Source organism: Dreissena polymorpha, chromosome 4 (genome assembly GCF_020536995.1).
Source record: "Dreissena polymorpha isolate Duluth1 chromosome 4, UMN_Dpol_1.0, whole genome shotgun sequence".
Lineage (NCBI taxonomy): Eukaryota > Metazoa > Mollusca > Bivalvia > Myida > Dreissenidae > Dreissena > Dreissena polymorpha.
The window spans coordinates 94,108,086-94,120,646 of record NC_068358.1 but is presented as its reverse complement, the minus strand read 5'-3'; the positions used below and the strand labels follow the sequence as shown (position 1 = coordinate 94,120,646).

The 12,561-nt window shown below is 35.8% G+C and overlaps 1 protein-coding gene across 2 annotated transcripts; it reads right to left on the bottom strand.

Moving 5' to 3' along the window:
* Window positions 1–4,177: 4,177 nt before the first annotated feature.
* Window positions 4,178–11,638, bottom strand: LOC127877369 (uncharacterized). Of its 2 annotated transcripts, none has more exons than XM_052423127.1 (4): window positions 11,429–11,638; window positions 9,195–9,392; window positions 5,232–5,423; window positions 4,178–4,696 (listed from the first exon to the last, which is right to left on the bottom strand). In XM_052423127.1, the coding sequence occupies exons 1-4, from the start codon at window positions 11,444–11,446 to the stop codon at window positions 4,259–4,261; spliced, it is 846 nt and encodes a 281-aa protein (XP_052279087.1). In that variant the 5' UTR covers window positions 11,447–11,638; the 3' UTR covers window positions 4,178–4,258. The 2 variants fall into 2 exon arrangements, with proteins under 2 accessions (XP_052279087.1, XP_052279086.1); XM_052423126.1 differs by having other exon boundaries at window positions 9,195–9,395; window positions 11,429–11,632.
* Window positions 11,639–12,561: the final 923 nt, after the last annotated feature.

Below are 12,561 nucleotides of genomic sequence, written 5' to 3'. Positions count from 1 at the left end.
AGTGATTCCAGTTGCTTGAAAAACATGGCCACTAGTTGGCGGGGCATTTTTCCTTATATGGACTTATGAATCTTCATAACTTTGTCAGTATATTTGTTTAAATGATATCTTGGATGTGTATGAAAATGGTTCTGGTCTGTTGAAAAACGTGGCTGCCAGGGTGTTCACTAGTCAGGAAAGTTGGTAAGAACATATTGTTCTAATGACATCTTGGGCTGCAAAGAACAGGTCAGTTCCTTTGAATCTCAGGTGAGCGACTTTGGGCCTTTCAGGCCCTCTTGTTTCTAGAAACAGCACAATAGTTGTTGATTATTTTGTCAGTTATTATTTTTATTTTTTTTGTTCCGTCCAAATTAATATTAAGCTCACCTGCACACAACATGTTAATGATGAGCTTTCAAAGTTATCATCTTTTGTCTGTCTGTCATTCGTCATGCAACATCTGTCATCTGCATCTTATAAGGTCAATCTTCTAGAATTAACTTGTTTCGGGATAAGAAATGGGCGCAGTCTATGAAAAATGGTGTAATGCATCTGCGGTCTGCACTGGCTAATCAGGGACAATACTTTCTTCTTTAAATTTAATGGAGTATTTGGTTTGAAGGTTAGTCCCTTCTAAACAAAAATCCAGTCCAGGGTTGTCCCTGCTATGTCTTTTTAGTGCCAGGCTCAAATATTTTTACAATACATCTTTGTCAAATAATGAGCCCAGATTCTCAGAATGGCTGGACACATTGTAGATTTTTGCCTGTTGATCGGCCAATCATCTAGATTTAGAAGCGAAACATAACTTTTTCCACTAATATTTGACAGTCTTGTAACGAAGTCCTCATTGAAATTGTATAACATAATGTTTGTTGCGTATATATACCAGAATTAAAGCATGCAGCTTAATAATAATAAGCTCAAAATGTACATAAGGGAAAATGGCAAAATGTATATTGCAAATACGTATTTTTATCATGTATCGTTTGTTTCTATATATTCTATGTGGTGTTAAGTAAAAATCTAACAACATGTTTTAATGTTGATTTAATTAACTTTAGGATTGTTGTTTACCCAGAAGTTACAAAGGTCCTTTGGTGCCGAATAAACATTTTTTTGTATTACACCTTTTGCCATGGTTATTATTTGATTTACAAGTTAAAGAATAATTGTTGTTATTGATTCATTATGATGGTAAGATATTAAAGTATCAATCATTCCCATAGTGTTTTATTTCATTTGCAATGATGTTAAATAGCTGTATCTAGTTTTATTACCTGTTTGTACATGTTGAATATTTTGTCTTTATTATAACATGATTATTAAATGTATGTAATATTCATTTTAAATGTAAAATAAGCATGTTTTGAGTTTTAGATTTTTGAATTTGAACAGAGGGTGTAAGCACTTGATAGACAAACCCTAAATTCATAGAATTTTAAATAATAAACTAAGTACAGGTACTTAAAAAAGGGTTGTGTATAATTCTATGAATTTAGTGATTTACTTCAAGACACAGCACACCAAGTAAAAAATAATCATGCAATATTCGCAGTTATTAGTCCATAATAACATACCTACATATATGTACAGAATAATAGTAGGTTTCGATGCTTAGTAATTATTCATACTTAAACAGAATTCTCATATCATTAATTGTCTGTTAAGAAAGCCGTGTGTTGGAAGGAAAAAAAATCATTTTGATAGTTACTTGTGCAATTCTTTGTACCTCATTCATGGTAGCATTATATCTGTGTATTTTGTTTTCAGTTAATTGATTGTTATTGTATCAATAAAAATGGGCTTTCATTAAAAACGAGTTTACTTATACATTAAACGTAGAAAGACATATACATACACAGGATTAAACAATGGCTTGAAACAAATAAAAAAAAACAACTATACATTTGGGCGGTGCTCAGTGAAAATGGAGTTTTATGCAATTGCGTAGTGTTGTCCCAGATTAGCCTGTGCAGTCTGCACAGGCTAATCAGGGACAACACTTTCTGCTTTAACTAGATTTTTGCTAAATAGAGAATTTCTTAAAACAGAAATATCATTAATATGGAAAGTGTCATCCCTGATTAGCCTGTGCAGACTGCACAGGCTAATCTGGGATGACACTTTACCCATATGCATTAAACCCCCTTTTCACAGAGCACGGCCCATTTTTAATACCCTGCAGCAAAGCATGCAGTGGATTATAGGAATGCCAGCCATAAATAACAACTTCTGTCTGCTACCGTTAGCCAGAATTTCAAACTGTTCTAAAATGTGCATTAAGGCACTGTGCTGAAGGCATGAGGTAGTCTTTCTGGCTAATGGTCAAGGTTACTCTAGAATGTCAATAGTTTGGCCTTCTTTTTTGGAATATGCTTCATATATCCTTTATCCATTGAAAAATATTCATGAAAAGCCTATGTCTTATCTAATATGACTAGAAGTAATGAGACAATCATGCTGGCTCAAAATAAAGGTCAAACAAATATTTGTGGGGTATATAGCTGCCTCTTGGACTTCCTTGTATTATCTGATCATATAAAGTGTGAAGGGCAAAATATACTTACTCTTAAATATGTGCAACAGGGTCATCACTTTACAAAACAAAAGGTTGATATTTTCTGTCTGTGACTATTGATTGTTGGACAGTAGTGAATTACCCATAAAATACCCATAGAACCATTGTAAGATAAAACTATGCTTGCATTTATGTACAAGTCTCTCACATTGTCATAGTCTGATGGCGATCACATGAAAACTATGGGACAAGAAATTGCTAAAAAGGTAAATTTAAGACCAGTCCTTTGCAATAAATACATCATTTCATGGTCAATTTGAACGATATCTAAACATTATTACTCTCAAACATTTTAAGAAGTTTAATGATCTGATTTTAACTGTGGACGAAAGAAAACACAAATTGAAGTTGAGGCAAAAATGGCAATATTATATGATTTATGAACCAAAACCATATCTGGGGTGGTTTGTCTTATCATCAAACTTGGATGTGTGAGACACAGTGTCCATACACATTTCCTTGAAATCTGTAGACATTAAAGAATGAAAAAGTTTTAGTTGAACACCAGCGCCCTTGCTACACTTTAAGGGATTGGGGCCAGGACCTTTAAAAGGGGGGAATTTCGCGTCGTTTTGGGCAAAAGGGGGGAATTTTAGAAGATCTTTTCACCAACCATTCAACATTTAAAACTAGTATGTTTAATGTAATTTACATAAATATAAATTTAATCAAAGGTTAATAGCATGATACCAGCTGGCAGCATAGGTTTAAAAGTTGAAGACAAAAATGGATAACTTACGAACACAGCCAAGAGGAAACTGGATTGTTTGTAAGCTCTAATAAAGCAAAGAAAGAAGTTTTAAATCACATTATCAAGAACCTCTTGGGTAGTTTGGCTGGAATAATAATATTGCTGAGATATATAAATTTCCATGGTGTTTGTGAAGGAGCCATACAAAATACAAAAGAAGACGACTGGTATTAGCTATCTTCAGTTCCCACCATTTTCAATGCTAGTATATCATTTTGAGTAAATCTTGTAAGTTGTTCCAAGTTGTACATACCCAGGTTTTTTTTTCTTGGTTCGGGGAAAGGGCCTGGCCTTCCATTTTGGGGAAAAAAATTATCCACAGAACTGAAAAAGGGGAAAAAATCCAAAAGTAAGCTTGACATTTGGGGAAAGTCGCATCGTTTTAAAGAAATTCTCTTAGGGAAGGGGCCTATATATGGCCCTTGCTAAAGAAGGAAAAAAAGCCCTGGTACCAGTAAAGGGTAATCAATATATGAAATTTAAACAAGTTCACTTATATATGACTTTGAGCAGCATTCCGGGAAAACCGCACTCCACGGTGCATAAAGTGGAGTCAAAAATAGAGATTACACTCTCTGCCTAGACTAGAATTTCATTCAGAAAAAGACTTCCTTTCAACAAAATATTTCTATAACAGCAGAAAGTGTAGCCCCTGATAAGACTGTGCAGCCACTGCACACATTCATTAGGCCCAATTCTCCAACAGCACGGCTCATATCATTCTTACAACAACAACAATTTACCTTAACTCAATAATGCGCATATATTTCGCTTTTTGGTGCAAAAATGTGACCTTAAAATTTGAAATTAGAAGGTACGTTTTTGCACCAATGGGACGATTTAATATCTAAAGAACACAACCCTAAATGGATTGTTTTATTCATAACATGTTAAATGTATTTGTTAACATCAGTTTGTTCTTCATCTGCTTCTCCAATATGCAATTAATGCCAGGTATAGGCATAACCGATATTCTTGTTGCCTTTGTAGCGCCATTCCTTTTTGTCCTGATTATATTCATATATGTATTTAGTCTGATAATATTCCTGGTGTATCTGATGCTTCATTTTCTTGTGCTCCACAGTCTTGTCTAGAAGCTTTTGGGAGATTTCATATTTGTTTTCAGAAATTTGGTCCGTGACTGGTACTTCCCCTGCTATCTGGTTAGTGACAGGTACTTCTCCTTGAATCTGCGCCGTAGCTTTAAGCCTCTTTTTAACGATGAATTCCCCATTGTCGCACATGTAACAGTGGTCTAGATCATCATCAGATTCCGGTGGCCCATATGGGAATGTGACTGGTAATATCTCCACAAGGTGTCGAACCTTCATCAGAATTTTGTTGGTGTTCTCCTTGTTTTTTAAGATGTATGGCTTTTTGTACTGAAAATAGACAAATTAGTATGATATTAGTGAATCATCTATTTTGCTAAGAAAGAAAATGTATGGAGGATATTTGTGGAGTTTGGTAGATCATTGAATTTATTTCATGAGCGATAATAGAAATCAATAATTTCATCAGTTACTCAGCATGAGTGAAACAAATATAAATAATCTACCTAACCCAACATATTTTATAATTTTTCCAATGCCGTTCCAGTTTATTTACATTAAAAGGGTTACAACTGGGACTCTCAGGAATGAAAACTTCATGGTGTCAAAAAAAACAATGACATTTCATTGTGAAACTGTGAAAGTACTAGAGAAATTACACTCTTAGTTTCACTTCTTGCAACATTGAATACAACTTTTAAATCACGAATATTTCTCTATAAACAACAAAACAGCAAAATATAAATAAATATTTAACACTCAGCTTTTTTTAAAGAAACACATAATATTTTCTATAAAAATGCTCAAGATACTGAAATCACGAAGTCAAAAAGACTAGTCAGTGCACCAATATTTATTTTTTCACCTCTTTTATTCCAAGCTGATCCAGCCAGTTTAACTCGTAATAAGGCCTTCCCTTGGTTGTTCTCACTCGTTGAACCATTAACAACTTGGGCCTCTCGTCCATGGGTATTATTTCTGCAGTTTGCTTCTTTCTTTCTCCGTAGTTCATGATAATATCTCTCCATGGTTTGTTCACTACTTCACCTCGTCTTTTCTGAAAAGGAATATCAACAAAGGGCTGCATTCAAAAAGACTATTGCCAAGCAATATATGTCCCCTACCGGCTCCACCATTCTCAGATTTTGTTGTTGCCATAGCAAACAGAATTTTTGATGTAGGAACAAAATGAAATGACGTGCATAATGTCCATATTGCCATCTATCCATGTTTCAAGTTTCATGAAAAATATGAAGAATTTTAAAGTTATCACAGGATCCAGAAAAGTGTGACAGACTGACAGACTGACAGACAGACTGACAGACCCACAGAGCGCAAACCACAAGTCCCCTCCGGTGAAACCGGTAGGGGACAATAAGGCTTATGACTGTGGTGGCAATCTCGCCGTTATTGATTCATTGGCCCACATGAGTAAGTCTTGATTCAAAATAAGGTCAATGGAGTGGTAAAAATAAGTTCATTTGCAAAGTGCTGAATAGACGTATCAAAGTTTTTAACAAGTCAGGCCAGGAGATCTCTGTGTATTGAGTGTCATGAATATACAGCCAAAAACTGAGACAATTTTAGCGTCATAATAAGTTCAGATGATGTTGATGTGTTCAAAGACACCATCCATGCCCATTCAAGTATCAAGACTTTGTAAGGAGCATTATGGATGTAAGACAAAACATTTCATTTTCGGTGAACCATGAAATGTTCTAAAATTTAACCCTTTCCCGCTTAATAGAAGTAAAAATGAAAATGGCCACGTGCAAAAAGCATAAAACCAGAACAGCCTGCGAGTAACTAGCAGTTTGTTAAGGTTTTATGCTGTTTGCTGCTCATCAGTAACTAAGGGTTGGAAATGAAGCCTTAAAAACTTGAATACAGTAAGAAAGGTCTTTAATTAAATTTAACTTTCTTAGGGACTACAAATGCTTACAAGAGGGCCTGAAAGGCCTAAAATCGTTCACCTGAGATAACAAGATATTATTGGGACAAATCTTTTGACCAAGTTTCATGAAGATCAGAAAATAAATGTGGCCTCTAGAGTGTTAACAAGGTTTTACTTTAGCCATTTAAGGAAAAATGCCCAGCCCCCTGGCAGCAATGTTTTTCAACCAACTGGTATCATTTTTGAACTCGTCCAAGATATTATCGAGATGAATCTTCTGACCAAGTCTCATGAAGATAGGACAGTAAATGTTGCCTCTAGAGTGTTAACAAGATTTTACTATAGCCATATAAGAAAGATGCCCCGCCCCTTGGAAGCCATGTTTTTCAAGCAAACATAATTATTTTCAAACTCATCCAAGATATCATTAGAACCAATCTTCTGATCAAGTTTCATGAAGATCAGAAAATAAACGTGGCCTCTAGAGTGTTAACAATGTTTTACTATAGCCATTTATTATAGCCATATAAGGAACAAGAGCTGTCACCATAGGATGACACATGCCCCCTATAAACGCTTTGATAGAAGTTATGAGCTAAATCCTTGAAATGCACTAAGGGACCCTGTGACCTAGTTTTTTACCCGACATGACCCATATTCAAACTTGACCTAGATATTGTCTAGATACAACTTCTGACCAAGTTTGGTAAAGATCGGATGAAAAGTATTTGAAATATAGAGCGGACATGAAAAGTGTGACAGACTGACTGACAGACTTACAGACGGACAGTGCGAAAACTATATACCCCTTTTCTTCAAAAGGGGGCATTAAAATGCCCCACCCCCTGGTGGCCATGTTTTTTAAGCAACCAAAACCATTTTCGAACTCATCCAAGATATCATTGGGACAAATCTTCTGACCAAGTTTCATGATGATCGGAAAATTATATGTATGTGACCTCTAGAGTGTTAACAAGGTTTTACTACAGCCATATTAGTAAAATGCCCTGCCCCCGTGGTGGCCATGTTTTTCAACCAACCGGCATCATTTTTAAACTCGTCCAAGATATTATTGGGATGAATCTTCTGACCAAGTTTCATGAAGATTTGACTATAAATGTGGTCTCTAGAGTGTTAACAAGATTTTACTAAAGCCATATATAGCCATATAAGGAAAAATGCCCCGCCCCTTGGCAGACATATTTTTCAAGCAAAGGTTACCATTTTTGAACTCATCCAAAATATCATTGTGACAAATCTTCTTTGCAGGTTTCATGAAGACAGTCATGATCGGAAAATAAATGTGGCCTCTAGAGTGTTAACTAGGTTTTACTATAGCCATATAAGGAAATATAGAGAAAACTGCCCCGCCCCCTTGCGCCCATTTTTTTTCACCGATCTGCCGAGATATCAATGAAACCAATGTATTGACCAAGTTTCATGATGATTGGGCAATTGTGACTTCTACAGTGTTCACAAGGTTTCTCTATAGCCATATAAGGGATACTGCCCCGCCCCCTGGTGGCTATGTTTTTAAATGGACCGGAACCATTTTTTAACTCAACCAACATATCATTAAGAAAAACATGTTGACAAAGTTACATGAAGATTGGGCATCAAATGTGACTTCTACAGTGTTCACAAGGTTTTTATTTTTTGACCTAGTGACCTAGTTTTTGACCCAGCATGACCCGAAATCTGTCGAGGTATCAATGGGACAAATGTTCTGACCAAGTTTCATAAAGATCAGACAATAAATGTGGCCTCTGCATGGAGTGTTCACAAGGCAAAATGTTGACGACGGACGACGGACAAAAGGCAATCACAAAAGCTCACCATGAGTATTTGTGCTCAGGTGAGCTAAAAATAGGTATCTAAGTGGTCAATGGTTAAAAGAGGGGTCCGTTTTACAACATTGCTAAATAAAGAGAAAAAAAAACATGCACTTAGCATTCAAACTTCCAATAAAATAAACAGACCTAAGATAAAGTAAACAATGGTTTTCTGACATGTGATAGACAGCCCAGGGGCCAGGTGATTGCCATTCCAGTGCATAAGCTACACTATTAGCCTTTTTGAAAAATACGCATAGTTTTAATTCTATCTAGTTCCGTGAAAATATCCAACAAGAGATGTGTTTGTCAGAAACACAATGCCCCCTACTGCTCTGCTTCGATGGATTATTTTTTGGATTATATCCATTCAAAAAATATGACTTCACTTTTTAAAATTATCTGTACCTGCCTTATGATAAAAAGCCATTATCTCCCTTTAAAGCTTGTAACTTCCAGGGCTCGCACTGCTGTTCGCCATTTGAGCTATTTGGGAAATCTTCCATTGGATTTGGGGTTTTTACCTTTGACCTTGAAGGATGACCTTGATCTTTCACCATTCATAATGTGCAGCTCCATGAGATACACATGCATGCCATATATTCAGTTGCTATCAGGGCCCTCGTTTGGCCGTTTTTGGGGCCGAATTTCTGCCCCATTCCCCCCTTAAATTAGTTTACTTTTTTCCTCTATTTCAGCTTAAAATTCCCCCCTCCAAATTTTTTTTTTTTTACTTTTATACATAAGTTGAAAGCTGGTATAGTGCTATTAACCTTTGATTAAATGTACATTAATGTAAATTACATTAAAATATAGCAATTTAAAGTGTTAAATGGTTGGTGAAAAGATCTTCAAAAATTCCCCTTTTCGCCCAAAAGGACACAAAATTCCCAACTCTTAGGACCCCATCCCCAATCCCCCAAAGAGCACTGGCTATCTTCAACAATTATACTGCAAAAGTTATGGCCAATGTTAAAGTTTTTTGACTGACGGAAGGACGGACCTTCAAATGCTATATGCCACCCTACCAGGGGCATAAAAATAACTCAGTAGTTAAATATACATTGATGAATATAATTAAGTTCCAATGGAGTGTATTTACCCAATGTTGTTTATCGCTTGTCCTGACAAAGTATAAAGCAGAGAATGTCCGCCCAGTGGGTGTGTCCTGTGCAGCCCAGGCAGGAGGCCCATCCCTGTCACTACTGCTGTTTGAAGTCTGGCGGACAGCGGTCAGACTGCCCCGAAACAGGCATTGCTGCAGTACCCTCTGAAGTGGGCTGTGTGATGCCCACCAAATCTGCTGCAAACAAAACGTTGATAAAATCATCGGACAACGGATCTAATTTTGAGATCACTGTTTTTGAGCTTTATAACCAAAAGGGTTGCTGAGAATTCCAATGCGCCGTCTATTTTCCAAAGATTAAAAATTTGATAACCAATGTCAATGTTTACCTGTGAAATCCACAAACCCATGCAAATGGTACCATTAACACACAAAATAATTGCTATTTAGTTAGATCGTTTTTCTTAAGTACCCTCTATCCACCATAAATAAAAACTGTCGCAATGTTGCTGACTTTAAGTGTCACTATCAGTTAGGTTGCAGTTCACTTTTGCACATTGTGATTTGTGATGTAGCCTCAAGATGCAGAACATTTTACACTGTTCAAAATTTCAACAAAAAAATGTCAACAAGAAAAGTGTGTTGAAACATCATGTGTTTTTAGGGTGCATGCAAAGGATAACATCCGTAGGTCGCCATTCAGGTAAATTTAATCAGTTTTTGAAATCTATTCATTGCTTTCCTCTATTTGTCATGATTGACGTTTGTTTAGGAATACGCACTGATCAGCTGCAGTGAACTGCTGTTGTGTTTATAAATGGCCTAATGAGTGCATATGTAGTCCGTTCATATGGACTAGGTACAGTACAGGCACCGTGTACTTACACAAACGCCACTCGAAACGGTGTTCATCTCACTGTGTTCGCTTACCAATATGAACCCCGCTATGGGTGTTCAGACGAAATGTCGCGGGGGCCGTTTGCCATAAGAACACCGCAAATCACTGCGGACCAATAATATCTACCGCCGTGTTCAACATGTTCGCTTAAAATAAAATAATTGAACATAAACGTATTGTATTGATCCCTTTCATTTAAAAGTGATAATGAATAGAGTATTTCACACACATGTCCATGACAGTGTTTTCTGTCTTTTTAAACGCCGGGTTTAAAAGAAAATCGTGTTCGCACCTAGCTGTAGGATACCGTACCTGGAGGAATGATAATTACGTGTTTGATTATGCAATTAACAGTTTGAAGCCATGGAGAACTCATAACTGATTGTAGTTATTGTACCAGGGTATCTCGCGATTATTTGGCATTGACATTTCTTCATAATAAAATATAATTTAAACACGCTGTATTGTTACCGTTACGCTGTTTCAGTTCATATATTTTTTAAACAATTATTGTATTGTATACTGACTGACATACTGATGCAGTAAGTAAATTCGGACAGACCTTAAGTTGGACACAAGTAAATAAATGATTTAATACTCACTTGATTTCTATGAAACTCGATATTTGTTGTTTTAAAGGGCTATTGCATTGATTAAAACCATAAGAGTTAATAGTATTGATCATCTAAACGCTTTATTTACATTTCTGACTTAACATACTTTCCGAATTTAAGTACACATACATGTGCACATACATGTAATACCTACATGTAGTAAATGATTTTCTTTTGGACATGTACATTTAAAACGTGTGAATGCAGACATGTGTTTAAGGTGGCTGCACAGCATCGCTGTGATCACCGGTGTTTCTGTTAACGATTGCGTGCATTCGCTGTGATTTCAGGTGTTCACCAAACACCACAGTCAGTAGGGTGTCTGTCCGCCGCGTAATGTCACCCATCGGGTAAAGTGAACACAGCGGACAGGCGTTTTTGTGTAAGTACACCTTGCATGTACTGTATTTAAAATGAAATATAAAATAAACTATTTAATACATTGATAATGACATGGATCTAAAAACCTTATTACCTTTCTGTAATGTTTTAAACTGTTTTCAAAACATAATTAATCAATGTTAATTTAAAACAAATAACTCCTGTTTCAAACCATTAGAATTTTTGACGTTTTGTCAATTTTGATGACCTTCATTGGGTCGCGAAAATATATGACATTGTCGAATAAAGGAAAAGAAAATGAGGAATCGAACTATTTACAAATTATTTTACTAACAATTAATATATTATTGAACGGTCAAACGACCAAGCTGATAAAACAACGTTCACGTAGACATTCGCGTGACATATGGACTTACCTTCATGGGCGCAGCCATTGTTGTTGTTGTTGTTGTAAGATTCCCCCGTTGACTTATCGAAGTACCAAAGGTGTAGATCTAGTAGTTTTGCCTTTGGTAGTTTGAGGTTGGCGACCTCTGGTAGTGTCGGATGCTGTCGCACAGAATGAACGAATCCTCACAATCACAGAGATATATACGTACGCGATAAAAACATGCCTTTGTACATTATATCAAGTCGCCGGATGTTAAAAAGTGTCCATCACCATAAAATGTCTATGGTGTTAAAGCGAGATTATACGATTTTTTATATGTGTTAAATTGTAATATATTGATAAAATATGTTACAATAACACAAAATAGGCAAGAAAAAATATGCATTGAAGACGAATTTCATAAAATGCAGCAAATACAAATTAGCGCCCCGAGCCGATTGTGACGAAGATATTTCGTACATATTTTCCTACAATAACAGACGCATTAGTGTTTTTATTAGGATCAGAGTTTGTGTTCGTGTGTCATTATCATTGCAGGAATTTTAAATTAACCGTTAAACTAAATTTAGATTGACATCGTACATGCATGATTTACATGCTGGCGAATTCGACTGTACAGCATTTTTCGATTTCAGAATTAAATATCTGGCTTATTTCGCATTTTTTCGACACACGTTCTTCTTAACTTTTATTTCAATTTATATTAAAATATATGTTTAATAAGTTGTTTACATATTTTATATAAATTAATAAATATTTGACAAAATCGTATATACTCACTTTAAACAAGAAATATCTTTAAAAAAGATATACGGCGTTGATTGTGGTCGATGTTTATGAACGATCAAAAGTTATCTCTATGAAATAAAAAGTAGCGGATGCCTTTTTTCTGCGCAGTTCTTAGCTACATCACAAGCAAATCAATTACGGGGTGTTGCGCCAGATTTCGTGGCTTATTTTGCTTTATGTGATATTATTACTCAGATATCTATATTAACAGAATAGAAAAACACAAGAAACATGAAAATAAACGAGTGCATATAGGTCAGCCGGCAATACTCGAATCTTATTTAATTGCATACTTATAGTATAGTGAATTTTATCCCATTTTCACCGCGACATTGACGGTATAACACGTTGTGGAATATACTTGCTTGT